At 52.9% G+C, this 16,490-nt stretch overlaps 1 protein-coding gene across 8 annotated transcripts in view; it reads right to left on the bottom strand.

The window, feature by feature from the left end:
- Positions 1–16,490, bottom strand: part of LOC115659050 (protein lava lamp-like) — a 42,067-nt gene that overhangs the window by 5,797 nt on the left and 19,780 nt on the right. For 5 of the 8 annotated variants that reach the window (XM_030578776.1, XM_030578778.1, XM_030578774.1 and 2 more), the window contains 13 exons: positions 16,134–16,230; positions 15,265–15,335; positions 14,499–14,562; positions 13,376–13,519; positions 12,132–12,211; positions 11,579–11,741; positions 10,930–10,971; positions 9,294–9,473; positions 8,281–8,354; positions 5,881–5,965; positions 3,958–4,123; positions 3,279–3,355; positions 1–93 (listed from right to left, as the gene is read on the bottom strand). In XM_030578776.1, the coding sequence (XP_030434636.1) occupies positions 1–93; positions 3,279–3,355; positions 3,958–4,123; positions 5,881–5,965; positions 8,281–8,354; positions 9,294–9,473; positions 10,930–10,971; positions 11,579–11,741; positions 12,132–12,211; positions 13,376–13,519; positions 14,499–14,562; positions 15,265–15,335; positions 16,134–16,230 (1,336 nt within the window). The remainder of the gene's footprint in view (positions 94–3,278; positions 3,356–3,957; positions 4,124–5,880; positions 5,966–8,280; positions 8,355–9,293; positions 9,474–10,929; positions 10,972–11,578; positions 11,742–12,131; positions 12,212–13,375; positions 13,520–14,498; positions 14,563–15,264; positions 15,336–16,133; positions 16,231–16,490) is intronic. The other 3 variants (XM_030578779.1, XM_030578780.1, XM_030578781.1) reach the window with 3 other exon arrangements.

Below are 16,490 nucleotides of genomic sequence, written 5' to 3'. Positions count from 1 at the left end.
CTGCTCAGTCACCAACTGATGCTGCTGTTCCAGGGTCTGGCTCTTTTCCTGGGGGCTCCTTGTGACTTGGCTGGCCGCGCACGGACTCAGCCCCTGAAAAGAAACAGACCCACGTGGGCAGGGTGGAGCGATGAATGGACTTGGATCTCTCATTCTGTTCTATTTCAGTTCCATCTCCTTGCTCCAGTGGGCGGAGGAGGTAAAAAAGACACCTTGGAGACTGTCTGGGGAAGTGGAACTATCGATCTACAGTGCAGGGATTCTGAATGGACGTGTGGTCGGAGCTTGTCCCATGTCTTCCTGGAAAGGGCCATTTCTCTAGATCTCCCAGAAGGTCTCAGAACTGTCCCATCACCATGGTGTTACTAACTTAGCTACTATTATATCATGGTTCCGCTGAGAGGCCCCATGCGCAATCAGAGCTCCATTGTGCCTGGCACTGTACTAGAGCCAGTCCCTGCCCCAAAGATGTTACAGACCAACCAGACCAGCCAGCTACAGTGCAGGAGAAAAGGAGTAGTATTAGCTATGTTGTACCCTGAGGCCCAGAAAGGCCTTTAAGCTTGGAGCATCGCTACATCTGGATACCTCATGGGCTAAGCAGTAGGCAAGACTGACCCGGGCTGAGGCTGGGGAGTGGGTGTCCCAAAGAGGGTGCAGCTTTGCTAGGCGGCCAGCAGCAACCTGACTGAGTGACATTCTGATAAGGGGATGCGCCCTGCGGTGCTTTGTTACCACGTTTAGGGCCACTCGAGTGATGCAGTCCATGGTGTTTGTATGTCTTGCTGTTGTATCTGGCTCTCTTAGGCACTCCCATGGCTCCCCGCACCACAGTAGCTGAGTGCCTCCTGAGTCTTCGTGTATTATCCTCACATACCTCTGGGGGAGCAGCATAGAGCTACCAACCCCATTATACAGATGGGTAGGAGAGGCTCAAAGGGCTAGATCCTCAAAGGTATTTAGGCACCTAACTCCCTTTGGAGGGCTGGACTAGAGAAATTAAGGGCTGGTTTTCAAAGATATTTAGGCACCTAACAATGCCAATAGGCTTTTGAAAATCCCACTGGGCACCTAGCTATATTGGGTACCTAGATACTTCCGGAAATCTGGTCCTAAGTGACTTGCCCACGGTCCCACAGGGAGACTGAGGCAGAGGGCAGAACTGTAACCGTCTCACCCAAGCCCAGGCTGGTACTCTAACCACTACTCAGTCTCTCTGCTTCATTCTCTACTTTTCTCTCTGTTTCTGACCAACTCGGGGGTGTGGAGGCTAATTTGCAGCATTTGCTCCAGCCAGAGGGGAGAGAGGTCTCTAGCCCCTCATGGGAGACAGGGCAACAGTGGGTCTATTTCTCTTTGGCTGCCTTGTCTTTTAGCTTGATAAATGCGGTAGCAGAGTGGGCATCTGTGTTTGTAGCCCATGGGGAAACACAAAGGGAACTGGAGTTATGCAAGCAGGAACGGTGGAAGAAGGGCTGTTGGTTGATGTTTTAGGAGAGAAGCTGAATCAGAAGAAAGAACTTATGTTCTGTGAGTGTAAGGGGACTGCTGGACCCTCACTGGAACTTAGTGGGGCTTTTTAGAAAGGGGAAGGGCTGATGAGAAATCAGGAGCCTGAGACTGACAGTCCCCAGGGGCAATGGGGAGAAGCCAATGCTCCAGGTCAGCCTGATTGACGGGGCAGGTAGGCCAATGAGGGAGTTAGGGGGTCCTATCCTCTGTGTGAGCTGGAGCTGCCTGGCCAGAGGGGCTGAGCTAAGGAGAGAGCAGGAGCCTGAGGGGCCAGAGGAGCAGCCCAGGTTGCTGGGTGCAGAGCAGCAGCAGTGCCGAGGCAGAGTGGAGCTGGGGCTGGGGCTGGGGCTGGGGCTGGAGCAGTCTGGAGCTGGGTGCGGTGAGCAGCTGTGGAGAGCGAGGGGGACCCTGGGCAGAGGGTGCAGTGCAGGGAGACACCCCCAGTCAAGAGGCCCTGCTGGCCAGACTTGGTGGGGGGGTGGGGTTGATAACCCCGATGGGGGGTGGCGGGTGACACTTGGGGAAAGGGTCCTGCCAACTAGAGCCTGAAGGCGTGTGGCCACTGCCAGAGCAAGTGTCCGACCTGCAGCATCCCTGCAGCACAGCCAGGGCCTGGGCAGGGGCCTGGGACGTGTGAGGAATGAGCTGTGAACTGCCATGACAGTCCAGCCAGGGCTGGTTGTGATGTCCCCGTGCCACAGTGCCGGGTGACAGGTTTTCCTTTAACCTTTCCCATTCTTTCCTTATTTTTTAAAAAATTGATTGCTCTTTAATACATTGTATTTGCTTTGAACTCTAGGCAATGATCAGTGGGTCAGGGGAGTGTCCAGTGCGGAGAGAGCACCTCGGAGTGGGGACACCCAAGCCCCTGCCCTAAGTGACCATGACAAGGTGTATGCTGCGTGTGTCTATCCCTGCCTGCTCTCTGGTTTGGAAACAGTGGGTCTTATGGAGATGGGAGAAAAGAAGATACAGGCAGTAGAAAATAATATACTGAAGAGAATGGCAGGCAGGCGGTGGGTAGACAGTGTGCACATGGAAGGATTTAGGGGGAAGATGAATTTGGGCCTGTGAGTGATAGATAGGCTGGAGGGTGCGCGGTTGTGGTGGGCTGGACGTGTGATAGGAATGGGAACAGCAAAGAAAGCCTGGGAGGAAGAGGATGGCAAGAAAGGGCGTGGGAGAATCACGATATGATGGAAAGAAAAGGGCTGGAACTCCAAGACCTATGCCCCAATGCCATGGACCTGAAGGAGAACTGTGGGCCCTCCACCCCTGTGTAAACAGGAAAAGAAGTGAAGAAGCGAAGTGAAGTGAGCAATTAGCTTGTGAGCTCGTCAGGGCAGGGACTGTTTTCTAGTCTCTGTACAGTGCCCAGCACAATGGGACCTCACGACCATACTAAAATTACTAACGAAGCAGCTGGGTGCCTGGACACAAAGTCATAGGCAAGGCTATGTCTGAGGTCTCCCTGCCCAGACAGTGCCACCGATGGGCACTAAGGTTGTTGAACATTCCCCTGACCCCCCTACCTTGTTACAGTGAGACACACGGTGCAGATTTGAGGGTCACAACTGGGACGGCACACAGAGCTGCTCTCCGCATCCCTGCGACATCGTCCAGCAACGTTGCATTCCCTGCGGGAGCTCTTTGGCGGCAGAACCGGGACAGAAACCGACCCAGAAATGGACTGAGGTTCCTTCAGGGGATGTTAAAACCCCTGCACGAGCTGTGCTGTTCCACAGAGGGCCTCTGCTGTCACTCACCTTGAGGAGCCCCTGCAGCTCACACAGGTAGGTCAAGGCCTGGTCCTCCTGCAGCACAGCCCCTTTCTCTGTACAGCCTGGAGCCAAATCAAGCAGTGAAGGAGAGACAGGGGTGAGGAAAATGTTATAGTAGCAGCTGCAAACATTGAGTCCAGCACTCCCCGGGCAGCAAATGCCTTGTCCACCCCCGCAAAAAAGAGCCTTGCTGTTAAGCATCACGCTCAGGTCCAGCGTGGCAATAGAATTAACAGCCAGGAGGGGCTATCAGATCATCTGGTCTGACCTCCTGCATGTCCCAGGCCAGAGAACTTCACCCAGCTCCCCCTAGATTAAGCCCAAGACTTCAGTCAAAGTATCTGAGTCCTCTGGAAACTGAACTGTTGTGCCAAAGGGAGAGAACAGGAGTGACCAAGGCACCACCACTGCCCCTGCAGAAAGCAGCTGAGCAAGTCAACCCAGCAGAGGACATTAGGTGCAGGGTGACCATTCGGGAAGGGAGAAAGAATGGACCGGCCGGTGACCGTCACCACACTTGTGTAAGAAGGAACTGAGAGTCTGGTTAGTGATTCTCCAGCACCTGCCATCAGGGATCTCCAAGTTCTCTGCAAACGCTGACGAACTGAGCCTCCTAACCCCACTGGTGTCAGAGCAGCTTACACTTACAGGGAGGAGCCCTTACTTTGAATCATCTTGTTCAGCTGGGCCAGAAAAGCATCGCACCGGGAGCACTTCCCCTGGGAGTGGCTGGCACGGCCCTGCCTGGGGCCCGAGTTCTGTACCTCTAGAGGGCCCGATGCCTGGTTGCGTCGCTGGGCGTCGTCTCTCAGGACCTCCACTTCTGCCAGCTAGTCAGGATGAAAAGGGGAGGTCAGACAGGAGCATTTAAAAGTGTGACCTCTGCATGGGCCAGTCACTGAGACAGCTACAGACTCGGTGGGACAGAGCTTCTGGCATAAGGGCTAGTGTAGCCTACTGGAACAGGAGAGCGATGCCCTCTGTCCGTAAGTACCGCACAGGCAGCAGCCACACCAGCTTTCCTCCACCACCCTGCAAGTGTGCCTCTGTCATGACCTAGTGGGAGCCCCACAAGGAGGAGTGGGGAGTTCAGTCTCCGTGGCCCATTTGATCTTTGTCCTCTGTGCTGGCAGTGGGGGTGGGGTTTTAAATGCAGACACCTCCATCCCCTAGGAACCAGGCCAAAACCCCAATCTCCTTTCATGGGACTGCCAACCCGCCACCAGCTTTAAGAGCCCAAGGAGAGGGGCTGGATTTGAACTGGTGGCTCCACAGCTCAGCCTCAGTCTCCTGAGCCATCCAGCCCCCCTGCGATAACATCCCACATCATCGTCGCTCTTCATCGGCGGTGATTCACTCCAGCCTACTAGATGTTGGGAAGGGATGGCGAGTGCAGAGAGCATTTCCACGGATTCATACCCAACGTCAGTGCTAATTAGCTCTCTTGTGTCACACTACTAACCACTCCCCAGCCCATCCTGGTATCCTTCCCCTCCCCACCCCCAACCACTCCCCAGCCTGCCCGGGTATCCTTCCCCCCCAACCACTCCCCAGCCTGCTCCGGTATCCTTCCCGCCCTCCCCCCGCAACCACTTCCCAGCCTGCTCGGGTATCCTTCCTCCCTCCCCCCCACCAACCACTCCCCAGCCTGCCCAGGTATCCTTCCCCCACCCCCAACCACTCCCCAGCCTGCCTGGGTATCCTTCCCCCCCAACCACTCCCCAGCCTGCTCTGGTATCCTTCCCCCACCCCCCAACCACTCCCCAGACTGCCCAGGTCTTCTTCCCCCCAACCACTCCCTAGCCTGCCTGGGTATCCTTCCCCCCAACAACTCCCCAGCCTGTCCTGGTATCCTTCCCACTCCCCAGCCTGCCCAGGTATCCTTTCCCCACCCCCCAACCACTCCCCAGCTTGCCCGGGTATCCTCCCCCCTTCCCAGCCCTCCCCGGTAATCTTCCCCCACAACCGCTGCCCAGCCTGCCTGGGTATCCTCCCCCATTCGCAACCTGCCCCAGTATCCTCCCCCCTCCATGTAACAAGTAGTAGCAGCTGGAGAGTGTTAGGGCAGTTAGACAATTTGGATTAACTTGCCCAGGGCTGTCATGGAGATGGGGCAGACTAGAGGAGACATAGGCCTAGGACACATCTGTGCTGCTGCACAAAGGATAGGCTCCAGCACAAGAGGTTCTCTCCAGCCCCGTCCTCTATCATCATCCCAAGAGCTTCACACAATGGCCACAATGTTCCAGAGGATTGAGGTTCTGAACAGATTTCCCGAGTGTGCTGTTCAGAATCAGGGCCATTGTTCTTGGGTGCACACTGGCTGCTGGATTCTTCTGGAAATCTGGCCCCACTTGTTGGGGCCAGGCACCCAAAAATCCAACCTGCCGCAGCATTCTCTGGAAAGTCCTGGCCATAGTGTGAGGCTGTTGCGCGAATGGAGTAAGATGGAGCTGGAAAGGAAGATTTTGCCCTAGCTGTGTTACGATCACAGTGCGAATTTAGTGACACCCCTACACAAAATCATATGAGCCTTTCCTTGGAGTGCCTTTGCATAGAGGGGACACACAGCTTTCTCAGGCATTACCTTCAGCTCTAATGAAGAGGCTTGAATCTCCAGCTTGTTTTTTTCCATCTCACTTGCTTGTTGAAGGTGCCTCAAGGCCTGTTCTCTGTGGACACAAGTCCCTCCTTTAGTGAAACTGCTGTTGGCTGGAAGAGCCTCCCCCCTCCCCCCACCCACTGTTGCACCATCTTTTATGCTGCAAAGTCTGTGACCATGGACCTGGGGGGTCTGTCATGTCTTGAGAGGTTCCAGTCGCATGTAACTCACGCTGCTCTTGTCACAGCTCCACATGGTCCCATGTGTCTTCATGGCTCAAGAGCATTGAGCGGAGCCCCAAGCAGGGAGCTTGAGATCCTATAAGGGAGGGGGTGTGCGCCTCCCACTAGTAACCAACCTGCTCCCTGTTAAACAGAGGTGGGTAACATGAGCCTATGCACATGCAGGGCCAGACTACGGTGTAGGTAGCAAGGGAGGAAGAGGCTGCATGGGGGGCTGTACACCACGAGACTCTGTGCTTGGGGGCTCAGATTGTGCCCCAGAGATCAGTGCACAGAAGGACTCCCCATGCACAGGTCCTATGAGCAACAGGAGAACATCAGCCACTCCTGCAGCAGCATCCCTGCCCTGTCCCTCAACCCAGGCAGGGCACGTGGAGAGGGGTGGGTAGACAGGGTGGAGCTGGTGCTCCCCTTGGAAACCTACAGGGATTATGCAGGTGAGTTAGTCCAGAATGAGGCCCCCCACCAAGGCTAGAGGGGGTCTCCAGAAGAGAGAAGTGCTGGCAGTTCACCTCTCCCAGGAACAGAGAAAGCTGAAATATCCTGGAGCTAATAGAGAGAGACAGGGGCCTTTAGCAGATCCCTAGGGAGCCTCCCCACACTAAGGGTGGAGAGAGGAGCCTGATGGAAAAGTCAGGATGACACTTTGTGAGGGGCATCTTGCAGGGAGAGCCCATCCCTGCCCCCTCCCACAGCTTTCCCCACTGCACAACATGACCCAGGCCAGTGCAAGGATCTAGTGCCATGGCTGGTGCTATCCTCTCCCAAAAGGGCAGGGCCTAGTTTGCTCCTCCTCCTAGGGTGACCAGATAGCAAGTGTGAAAAATCGGATTGGGGGTGGGGGGTAATAGGTGCCTATGTAAGAAAAAGCTCCAAAGATCAGTACTGTCCCTATAAAATTGGGACATCTGGTCACCCTACTTCCCCCTCTCCCTGGCCCATCCCACTCCTAACATGGGGCCACCATCCAGCCCTCAGCCTGGCTCTTCCAAGGGGTCCCACCAGTTCCCATCTGTTCTGCTCTGGAAGACCTGGGGCCCAGCTCCACCCTAGTGCAGCAGTTAAGCACTGGCTCTCAGTTGCTTTCCTAGCACAGGGCTTCCATGTGGGGAGCCTACCAGAACCTGCCTGTGGCAGCCTTCACGCCATGGTAGGTGAGCTTGCTTTATAACCAGGTTTTTAATAAACCACCCTCCTGGCACAGGATGGGCACTTGGGCCCCGATAGATGACTCAGCTGCAGCTACCTACGTTATCACTGTACTAGAGACAGCTTGGGATCCGGATGTGCTGACCCCAGCTGGTGAACGTCTTAGGGATGTGGCCCAGCTCCAGCTTTTGGCTTGTGGGTCTAAAGAGAACTTGCCTCCTGAGCCAGAAGTACCTCACACGCCTGGTTCTTGGCATTCCCAGGGCTGACTCTGGAGCAGGCAATGCTGGCTGTCACATATTGCGGTAGTTTCTGACACGTGCCCAAGAGAAACATTTCCCTTTAATAACTAGCGCGATCCCTCTCTCTGGTGGCCGGAGCGAGGTTCGACGCAGCAGAGACAATAGTTTGCTAGAGATGGGTTTGAACCAAAACTCTCGACCCAAACTGCCCCCCTCTTCCGGAATGCTGGACCCGGATCTCTCTGTACGTCACCGTCCCTGGCATTAGGCCCCCTCTGCTGCCACTGCTATAAATGAGGTGACTGCAGCAGCCAGGCAGAGGCACAGAAATGCCCACCTGAGAAGCAGTACACCGTTTCTTTCCCACATGCATCTCCACTTTCCACATGGGGGCGGTGTGTCTCCTAGGGATGTCCCAAAGGCTAGTGGAGCAGAGCTTTGGTCTACCTGGAGCCACGTTAGCGGGGACAGGTCTGGATTTGCACTCACCACCTCATAACATTGCAGGTCTTGGTGGAAGCCTGCCATGGCTGTTCCATTCACAGACAGGGCCAGGCACATTCCCACTGCAGCTCCACTGGAGTCACACCAGGGATGATTCTGGCCCATACCTTTTAAAGTTACACGGCAGGGGAGTTGTGCCATGCAGAGGAGACCGCACAGCTTCCCCTGGGGTTTTTTTAGTGGGGACGGCATATGGAGCACCCACAGCTCAGTATTGCCCTAGGACTGAATCCCTGCTAGCTCTGTACCTCTCCGCCAGCTGGTGCTCCAGACAGGCGACGAGTTGTTCCAGTCTCAGCTTTTCTGAGCTGCAGTCAGTGTACTGGCAATAGACAGAGGATGCAGGTTAGCATTACTCAGTGAAGTCACCTACTTCATCATCAGCCGCACCTGCTGTCTGCTAGCTCCTTACGCAAGGGCTATTTGAGTTACCCCAGATGAGGAGCTAGCCCAGACAAGCCCTGTGGTATTGCTGCTGGTGTTCCTTATTCACAGGCACTACAATGGCTGGTTCTGGGCTGTAGTCTTACCCCAGGGAGTCACCGCTACCTGACACCAGAGTAGGGCTCTTTGCTGGTGAATCTAATTTGCTAACGTCCAAGAAAAAGGGGTAGGCAGCTCAGACTGGGGTTGAGGTAGATCTCCACAAACAGCCAGGGACTAATCCAGCCACCTGCCAGGCATGTGCAGTGAACTCTGGAGAACCACTAAGGGAGCTGATCCAACCAACGGACACGTACAAGCACAGAAACACACACTACTTTGAGATGAGTCCATCTGAGAGGAGAGGCAGCCTGGTTCCATGGACAGGGAATTGTCCTGGGACTCAGGAGACCAGGCTGGTCGATGGAGTGACCATGTGCAAGCCACTTCCCTTCCCATCCTTCCTTTGCCTGGCTTGTCTATTTTGACTGGATGCTCTTTAGATCAGGAGAAGTCTCTCACTCTGGCTGTGTCTACACTGCATTTGGGAGGTTTAATTGCAGCCCGTGTACAGTCCTGATCAGTTAAGGACTAAGGCAGCCTGTGCCATCACTGCCAAGGCTACACTGCTATTTTTAGTGAGTGGCTCCATCCAAGCTAGTTCAGGCATGCTGCAATCACACCTCCTGATTGCATTGTAGACATATCCTCTGTGTTTGTACAGTGCCTAGCACAACAGGGCCTTGATCTCAGCTGGGTCCCCTAAGTGCTCCTGGAATACAAATAATAGTATAATAACCCAGCATGTCTCTGCAGGACGTTCATACAAGTTTGGTACCTGGCTCCTGGATGATTCTAACTCCAGCCGTTGTTCTTCCAGTGCCGTATCACGGGTTTTCAGCATGTCCCAAACCTTCTGCAGCTCTTTTCGGACCAGCACTAACTCTGTGTCTACTTCCTCCAGGGAGGCCTGAAGCATGAGAGAGAAAAACTGGCATTGGACCCCTCTGCCAACAAGCTGTGGAGGAGGAGTAGAGAGTCAGACATCATTGGGGGGGGGTATTCCATTTCCAAGCACATTTATGAAAGAGATTCCAGATATGACAGTGATAGGTACCTCAGAAATGGATGTAATATAAAACCAGATACATTCTCTGATCTCAACAGGCTGTTCCAGCCACAGTCACGCAGCAGATACTGCTGCACACCAGATCCTACACCAGCCCCGGCTGTGGGACGCAACCAACTTCAGGTGTTAGCTACAGATGTCCACAATAGCCAGCGTGAGCCTATGGAGTATTGTCAATGGGTCACCTAAGTTCTCAACGATACTCATTACATGCCAACTCCCAGGAGAAGTGATGCCAGTGGAAGGTGAGGGTGGGTATTGCACCTACAAGCTGTCCATGGGTCCTGACACAATGCCAGGCATGGATCAGTCATGGAATTCATGTCCAAGCAAAACCTTCGACCCCCATGGAACTCTCCCAAAAGTTCCCAGGGCCGAGTCTGAGACCCGCCCAAATGTACTGGCCTTGATCGTACAATGAGATCTCCTGGGCTGGCATGCTGCCTCTTAGAAGGTCAGAGTCCAAAATGTTCAACCAAATGGTGGCCTAAACACTGGACTCTTGTGGGAAAGAAGCTGTGTGCTACACGGAATAACACTCAGACCCTTGAAATGCAGCGTATTCCTGACAGAGAGAAGTGGAATCAGCTCATTCCAGGATTAAGCCCCCTCTCGAGCCTTCTGCATGTTTTCTGGCTTGTTTGGGAACCAGAGGGAGGCTCTACACTGGGTGTGATTATTATGGCCAGTGTCACCATATTCTTGGGTTAACAGTGACTATATTCATCTAATAATATTTTCCATTTATTTTAACACCTTCCATTCCCCAGGACCCTGTCATTCTTCCCCATTGGAGAGGAAGGGTCACCCAGGGGTTCGGACTTGAAAGAGCTGGGATCAATTCCTTATTCTAGCATAGACCTTCTGGTGTGACCCTGGGCACATCACTCAGCCTCTCTGCGCCCAGCTGTACGACGGGGTAACAGCACTGTCCTACCACACAGGGGGCTGGGAAGAGCAATATATTGAAGATGACAAGGTGCTCAGAGGCCACAGTATTGAGGAGCAGATAAGAGCCTCAAGCAGAGCACTACATTTCTGCCAGACTCACAGAGCAAAACAAGTGCTTGTTTATTTCAGACTAAGGAAAACAACAGACCAAGGACAAAATGCTCCAGGGCCAGATCCTCAGCCGGTGTAAATCTACATGACTCCGCAGGCTTTAAATCAAGCACATGCGTAAGTGCTTCATTCAGTTGGGGCATCAGGCCCCTAGAACTGGCTGCTCTGAGAGCCCACAGGCCACCCCTGCCAAGATGAGTTACTGAACACCACTGGCACGGCTGCAGTTGTACCTTGTACCAAGTCACTCTATGTGTTAAGACGTCAAGGTAGATCCTCTCACCTTGATGTCTCCTGGCTGTTTTAGTTTCAGTTCTTCTAATTGCTAGCAGTAAAAGAAAGGAGATTTAGCTTCACTGCCCATTCTCTTCCTAGGTGCCCTCCTCATGCTGTTCCCAGGTCTGCCTGCAGGGAATTTCTTCTCCTGGAAGGTGCGTGGTTCATTTTCACACGTCCTCATCTCTTGGCATCCCCTGCAGGGATGCACATATTCATCCCCACCATGCCCTGAGACTGGACCCCTCCTGGCACATCTCCACAGTGGGGGATCTCTGTATTTCCTTTGTGTAACTATCATATGCCCAGTGTCTCACTCCTAGTTTCCTTTCGTTGGGCTCTGCAGAAGCCCCTGAACCCCATAGTTAGGAGAAGTTCCTTAGCTGCATGGGAACAAACTGTGCTCTCCATTAGCCAGTATGAGCCCAGAGCAACTCCACTGTCTGTGAATTCACCCTGGCATAACAGTAGAATCTGGCCCAGAGACTCTTCCCTAGGAGGCACTCATCAGCAGGAAGGGATCAAAGAGAAGGTATCACACTCCATGATACCCCCATCCTGTCCTCTGCAGAGCACTCTGGGATTCCTAGCCTCCCCCTCCATCACCTCCTCTGTGTCTACACACAACAGCTGTAAAGTACACATCCAGCCCGCACCTCTCTCAGAGTCCAGATCAGTGCCTCCTTTTCCTGCCGGGATGCAGTCTCCCTCTGGAGCTTCTGCTTCAGGCTCTCCACCTCAGACAGGCCCCCTGAGGCCATCAAGCCACGGGGGCTCTCCAGGGCCAACGGTTCTCCTTGAGGACTGGAAATCTGAGAACTGAGATACAAAGCAGACACCATTCACCATCAGTGGACATGGTCCTCATTTCAGCAGAGTCCCTGCAAGGACTTTCATTCTGCTCTACAGCATTGTCTAGGGTGTCCTCCAACTCCCCCAGGGGCTGCGATCATCACTTTAAGAGCCCACACACAGATAAAAGTCTGATCCATGTTCGCTTTCCTTCCAGGTCTCCCTTTTCCTGTTCCCCTTTTCAGGCTGCAGGATGGTCATCCCGCAAGGCTGGCCATGGGTAACATGCTGCCTGGAGAATGGGGTGGGTAAGACAGTCAGATGTGCTGCTGGATATGTGGCATAGTGAGTATGGGTATGTCAGGGCAGCATGTAGGATGGGACTGATGGACTCACAAACCATGCTGTGGCGCTCACCTTCTTGGAGAGGACACAGGACAATCCATCTCTAAGCCAGATGTTGCTGTGGTATTGGAGGCTGCTGGGAACTTGATCTGCTGGAAAATACAGACAGAGATGTCACTGAGGCAACAGCAGCTCAGACCTGTTGCTCCCTAGTGCACAGCTCACACCTTGTCCTCTGCAAAGAGGTGGCTGAATCTGGACTCCCACTGCAGCGGAAACACATCAACATCACCTCCCAGCCAGTGACCTCAAAGCCCCACTGTTCCCCAGTGGGGTTGGTCAGTATCATTAACCCTAGTTTACCGGAAAGGAAACTGAGGCACAAAAAGGTGCCGCGACTTGCCCACGGTCACAGAGCAAGTCAGTGAATGAGCCAGGAACAGAACCCAGGTGTCCTGACTGTTGGGCTTGTGCTTTAGCCACAAGCCCTGGCTTCTTGGCTACTATTGTTAAGTATCTGTTAACGCTTTAGATGTGTTCTTAGGGTATCTGCAGCTCACAGCTAGAGCTAGACTGGACAGGGACACTGCAGGGTCCAATTTTCATGGCATTTCTAAACCAGATGATCACGCCCAGGAAGTGGTTAAAGCCCTGATCTCACATCAGGATCTGCTACCACAGGCCTACGCAGTAGGCAGGGGCAGGAAGATCTGTGACTATGGAGTCTATTGCAGGATCGGGGCCTAAGCCAGACAGGGTCTGATATACTAGCACGTGTACCATTGCCCTCTACCAGGGAAGGATGAGTTAGCATGTCTGTAGCAGTCCTTTCTACCAGCTGAATGAACAGCGTTATCTCTTTAGCTCAACAGACAGAGGCTTCTGTAGTCAGAGCAGAAGGGCTGAGTTTGAATCCTATTACCGTCACCTGACTGGTAGCTAAGCAGAGAGTGTAGGCCAAAATTCAGCCAAAATTCAAAGCACAGATGTGCACACACTCTGCCCTGCTCCAGTACAAACACTGAACAGAACAGGTGGAAAAGCAACAATGGTCATGGGATACTAAGGTTCCAGGCCAGTTCAGAGACACAGCTGGATCAGCCCCATGTGGGCTGGATGCTATAAGGGCTGAGAAGCACAATTAAAATGCAGGGTATTTAAACGTACAATGAAATTGCTATGGAGTCACCATGCTGTCACTTGAGAATTATGGAGGTTGCAACACCAAGCAATAGAAAATAGCTCAATAGGGATCATGGCCCAGATGTGGGTACAACACCCAGGCCTGCCCCGGAGAAACCTAGAATGGTACCGACCTCATGTGGTGGAGTAGCATTGTCCCGGCGCCGGGACTGCAGCAGCTGCACTTTGCCATTCAGAGCCTGACTGCGGCTCTTTTCCAGCTCCAGCTCCTGCTTACAGGCATCCAGTTCAATCCGCAGGACGGAAGCGCCGTCCAGCTGCCAGAAGGGAAAGAAAGCATGATGGGTATGAACCTTCCCGATGCTCAGCCTCCCTGAAAGCCGTGCTTGGTGGGACACCAGTGCACGTGGCTCACAGCTGCATGGCTGGCTCCTGGCTAATGAGCAATTGTTACAACACACCCGGCAGATCTCAAGGCTGGAAAAGAATAGATGGGGGATCAGAGCCAAGGGAGGAACTACCCCTTTTGTATCCACCGCATTCCCCACTGCCAATGTGATCTGAGGGCTGGGGAGCAGAATTATGATACAGATGTTTACACATACAATTCAGTCACTGATTATTTAGGTCATAAGCTTTTTGGGGGGCAGGACCATCTCTTGGTTCTGTGTTTGTACAGTGCCTACCCCAATGAGGTCCTGGGCCATGACTGGGGCTCCTCGGCACCCCAATATAATAATAAATGGAAACACTTTGCTGTAGGTTAGGGACTGGCAGACTGTAGAGAAATCCACCCCAAGGCGGAATCTCACTCAAAATACCTTTGGAAAAGGAAAGTCAAAGTAGGGGAGGGAGGAGCTAAGATGGAGGCCAAGGGGGTTACATGCCATAGCAAAAGCACCACCTCCATCTGCTCTTAAGACATGACAGTGGGACCCCTAAAGGGCAGGTGTTGCAGAGCGTACAGAAGCCTGAGTATCCACAAGGATGCCATTCCTGGAGGGGAGGACCTAGTGCACTAAAGGGTCACCTGAAAGTCTCCATCATGCCAGGGTATCATGAGAGCCAGCACTAAGAGAGGGTGCTCCAGATGGACTGAGGGTAGAAATGACACGTAAATGCATGGCCTAATTGTAATGTATCCCTGTAATGGAGCCGGATCCCAGCAGGAGATATTTCCCTGGGCTTCTAGGGAGCAGAAAAGATTTACACCAGGCTCCCAAGACTGTAACTGAAACCATCATGCATCCCTTCCACAAATCGGGCATATGGAGATAGGAACAAAGCCACTCCTACCTTCAGTTTCCTGATCTCGGACTTCATCTCAGCTTTTTCATTCTCCAGCCTCTTTATCCTGTCGCTAACAAGAAGCAAATGCAGGGAACCCAGTTATATTTCAGAGAACCAGAGATTTCCACAATGGGGCTTGGCCCCCTGGAAGCCAATCTGAGAAAGGGACGGATGAAGCCAAGAAGTAAACCAATAAATCTCCAGTGTCTTAAACAGGATCTCAGCCCCAGTCTTTTTGGCTTGGCAATGGTAACCCAATGGAATTTTGCTGATGAATTCAGTGGTTCAGGACAGCCAGCATTTCACATGTTAGGGCTGGGGGTAGATTGCTACTTGTGTGCCAATTAATAAGAGGCTGTCCTAAACCATGGCCCAGGAGCCTAAACAGAAAGTCTGGTCAACTCTGTGAGCACCAGGATCCAAAGTCAGCAACTCTGTGATCAGCAGGAATAAATTAGGTTTCCAGGAGCCTGAAGAAGAGGCAGATGCCTGCATTGACTAGACAGCCCATCACCCTACACTTTTGGCCTAGTGAGTAGCATTGAGGGACCCAAGATCTCTCACTGTTAGAGTCTTCCTATGGTTTTATACAACAGGGAAGTTCTGGCTTGTAACTCCCTCCAACAGGATGATGGATGAACCATTCAATTAACAAGAACAGCTGTTCCCTACTATCTTCCAAGCAAGAAATCTCCCTCTCGTCACCTGCCAGTGACTTCCCAGCCAGGCAATCTAGTAGTTCTGTAGCATGACAGGAGACGCAAGAACTCACTGGGTTTCCTGGATCTCTTTGTAAAGGGCCTCTTGTTCTGAAGTCCTCTGTGAGCCTGATCCCAGTACAGACTGGAAGGAACAAATATAAGACGTTTTTCGAGTAACCTGAGTTGTTGGCTTCCCTTATTCCCGATTTGGCACCTTCCCCACCTTAACAAACCCACCTACCCCACAGCAACTGCCTTCCTTTTGTGTGTTTGTGGGGTGGGTGGCACATGGAGAGCTAGGATCTATCACAGTGAGTCCATAATGTCCTTTGCTTGGTTCCATCTTTGTTATCAACCAATCATTCACTTCCCCAGAACCCACCTGCCCCCAGGCTTGGAACTGGCCAGAACAGCAGCCTGTATTTAACCAAAGACCTCTTTCATCCCCTACAATGGTGCTGAGGCTGAACCCTGGCTTGTGGAGCTGCCCTGAACAGCCATTGACCTGTTTTGCTATGACTGAGTCAGATGTTAAAGAGGGCGTGTGAAACGGGAAGTGCCAGGGCTTCAGCCAGAACTCTGCTCCTCATTCCAGCCTGTTCTGATTAACGGCTGTGACTTATATCCCTGGATCAAGCGGTGAGATATGACACTGTGTGCAGTGTACATCAGGGAGATGAAAATAAAAGGGAGGCGGGTTGGCTGGTGTCTGCAGCACTGTGGGCACCCAGATGTACCATTGGACACTGTGTTCAGGACGGGGGAGATGAGAGGGAGAGAGAGGAGCAGAACAACTGGCTATTAGGTGGGAGTCTCTGGGCTGGGCTATGCAGAGGGTCAGACTGGATGATCAGAATGATCCCTTCTGGCCTTTGAACCAATGCATCTAGGAGTTCTTCCCGGAGGAGGGAAAGGGCACATACATCTCTCTGCTGCTTACTGTGTTTGTAGCCAGCTCTTGCTGTAGCTGTAGCAGCTGGGTGGCCTGTTGCTGCTCCCTCAGCTGTCTCATTAAGTCTCTGTTTTCTTCCTTCAGGCTAGGGGATAAAAGAGAGTGTAAATTTACACTGGGGTGAGATTTTCAAAACACCTGATGGGACTCAGGAGCACAAATCCCATTGACTTTGCCTGGGATGTATGCTCCTAAGTCACTTAGGGGCTTTGGAAATCCCACCAAGAGCACCATGGCTCCCCTCTCAGAGCCCAGACTCAGCCTGGATTCAGTGGCTTGCAGGGGCCCAAATCTCCATTGTCCTGAGCCTTGGGGAGTCATTCACACCTGTGGAAAGTGGGGGCA

Source organism: Gopherus evgoodei, chromosome 10, assembly GCF_007399415.2.
Source record: "Gopherus evgoodei ecotype Sinaloan lineage chromosome 10, rGopEvg1_v1.p, whole genome shotgun sequence".
NCBI classification, from domain to species: Eukaryota; Metazoa; Chordata; order Testudines; family Testudinidae; genus Gopherus; species Gopherus evgoodei.
The sequence above is the reverse complement of the archived record's forward strand: the minus strand, read 5'-3'. Positions and strand labels throughout refer to the sequence as shown.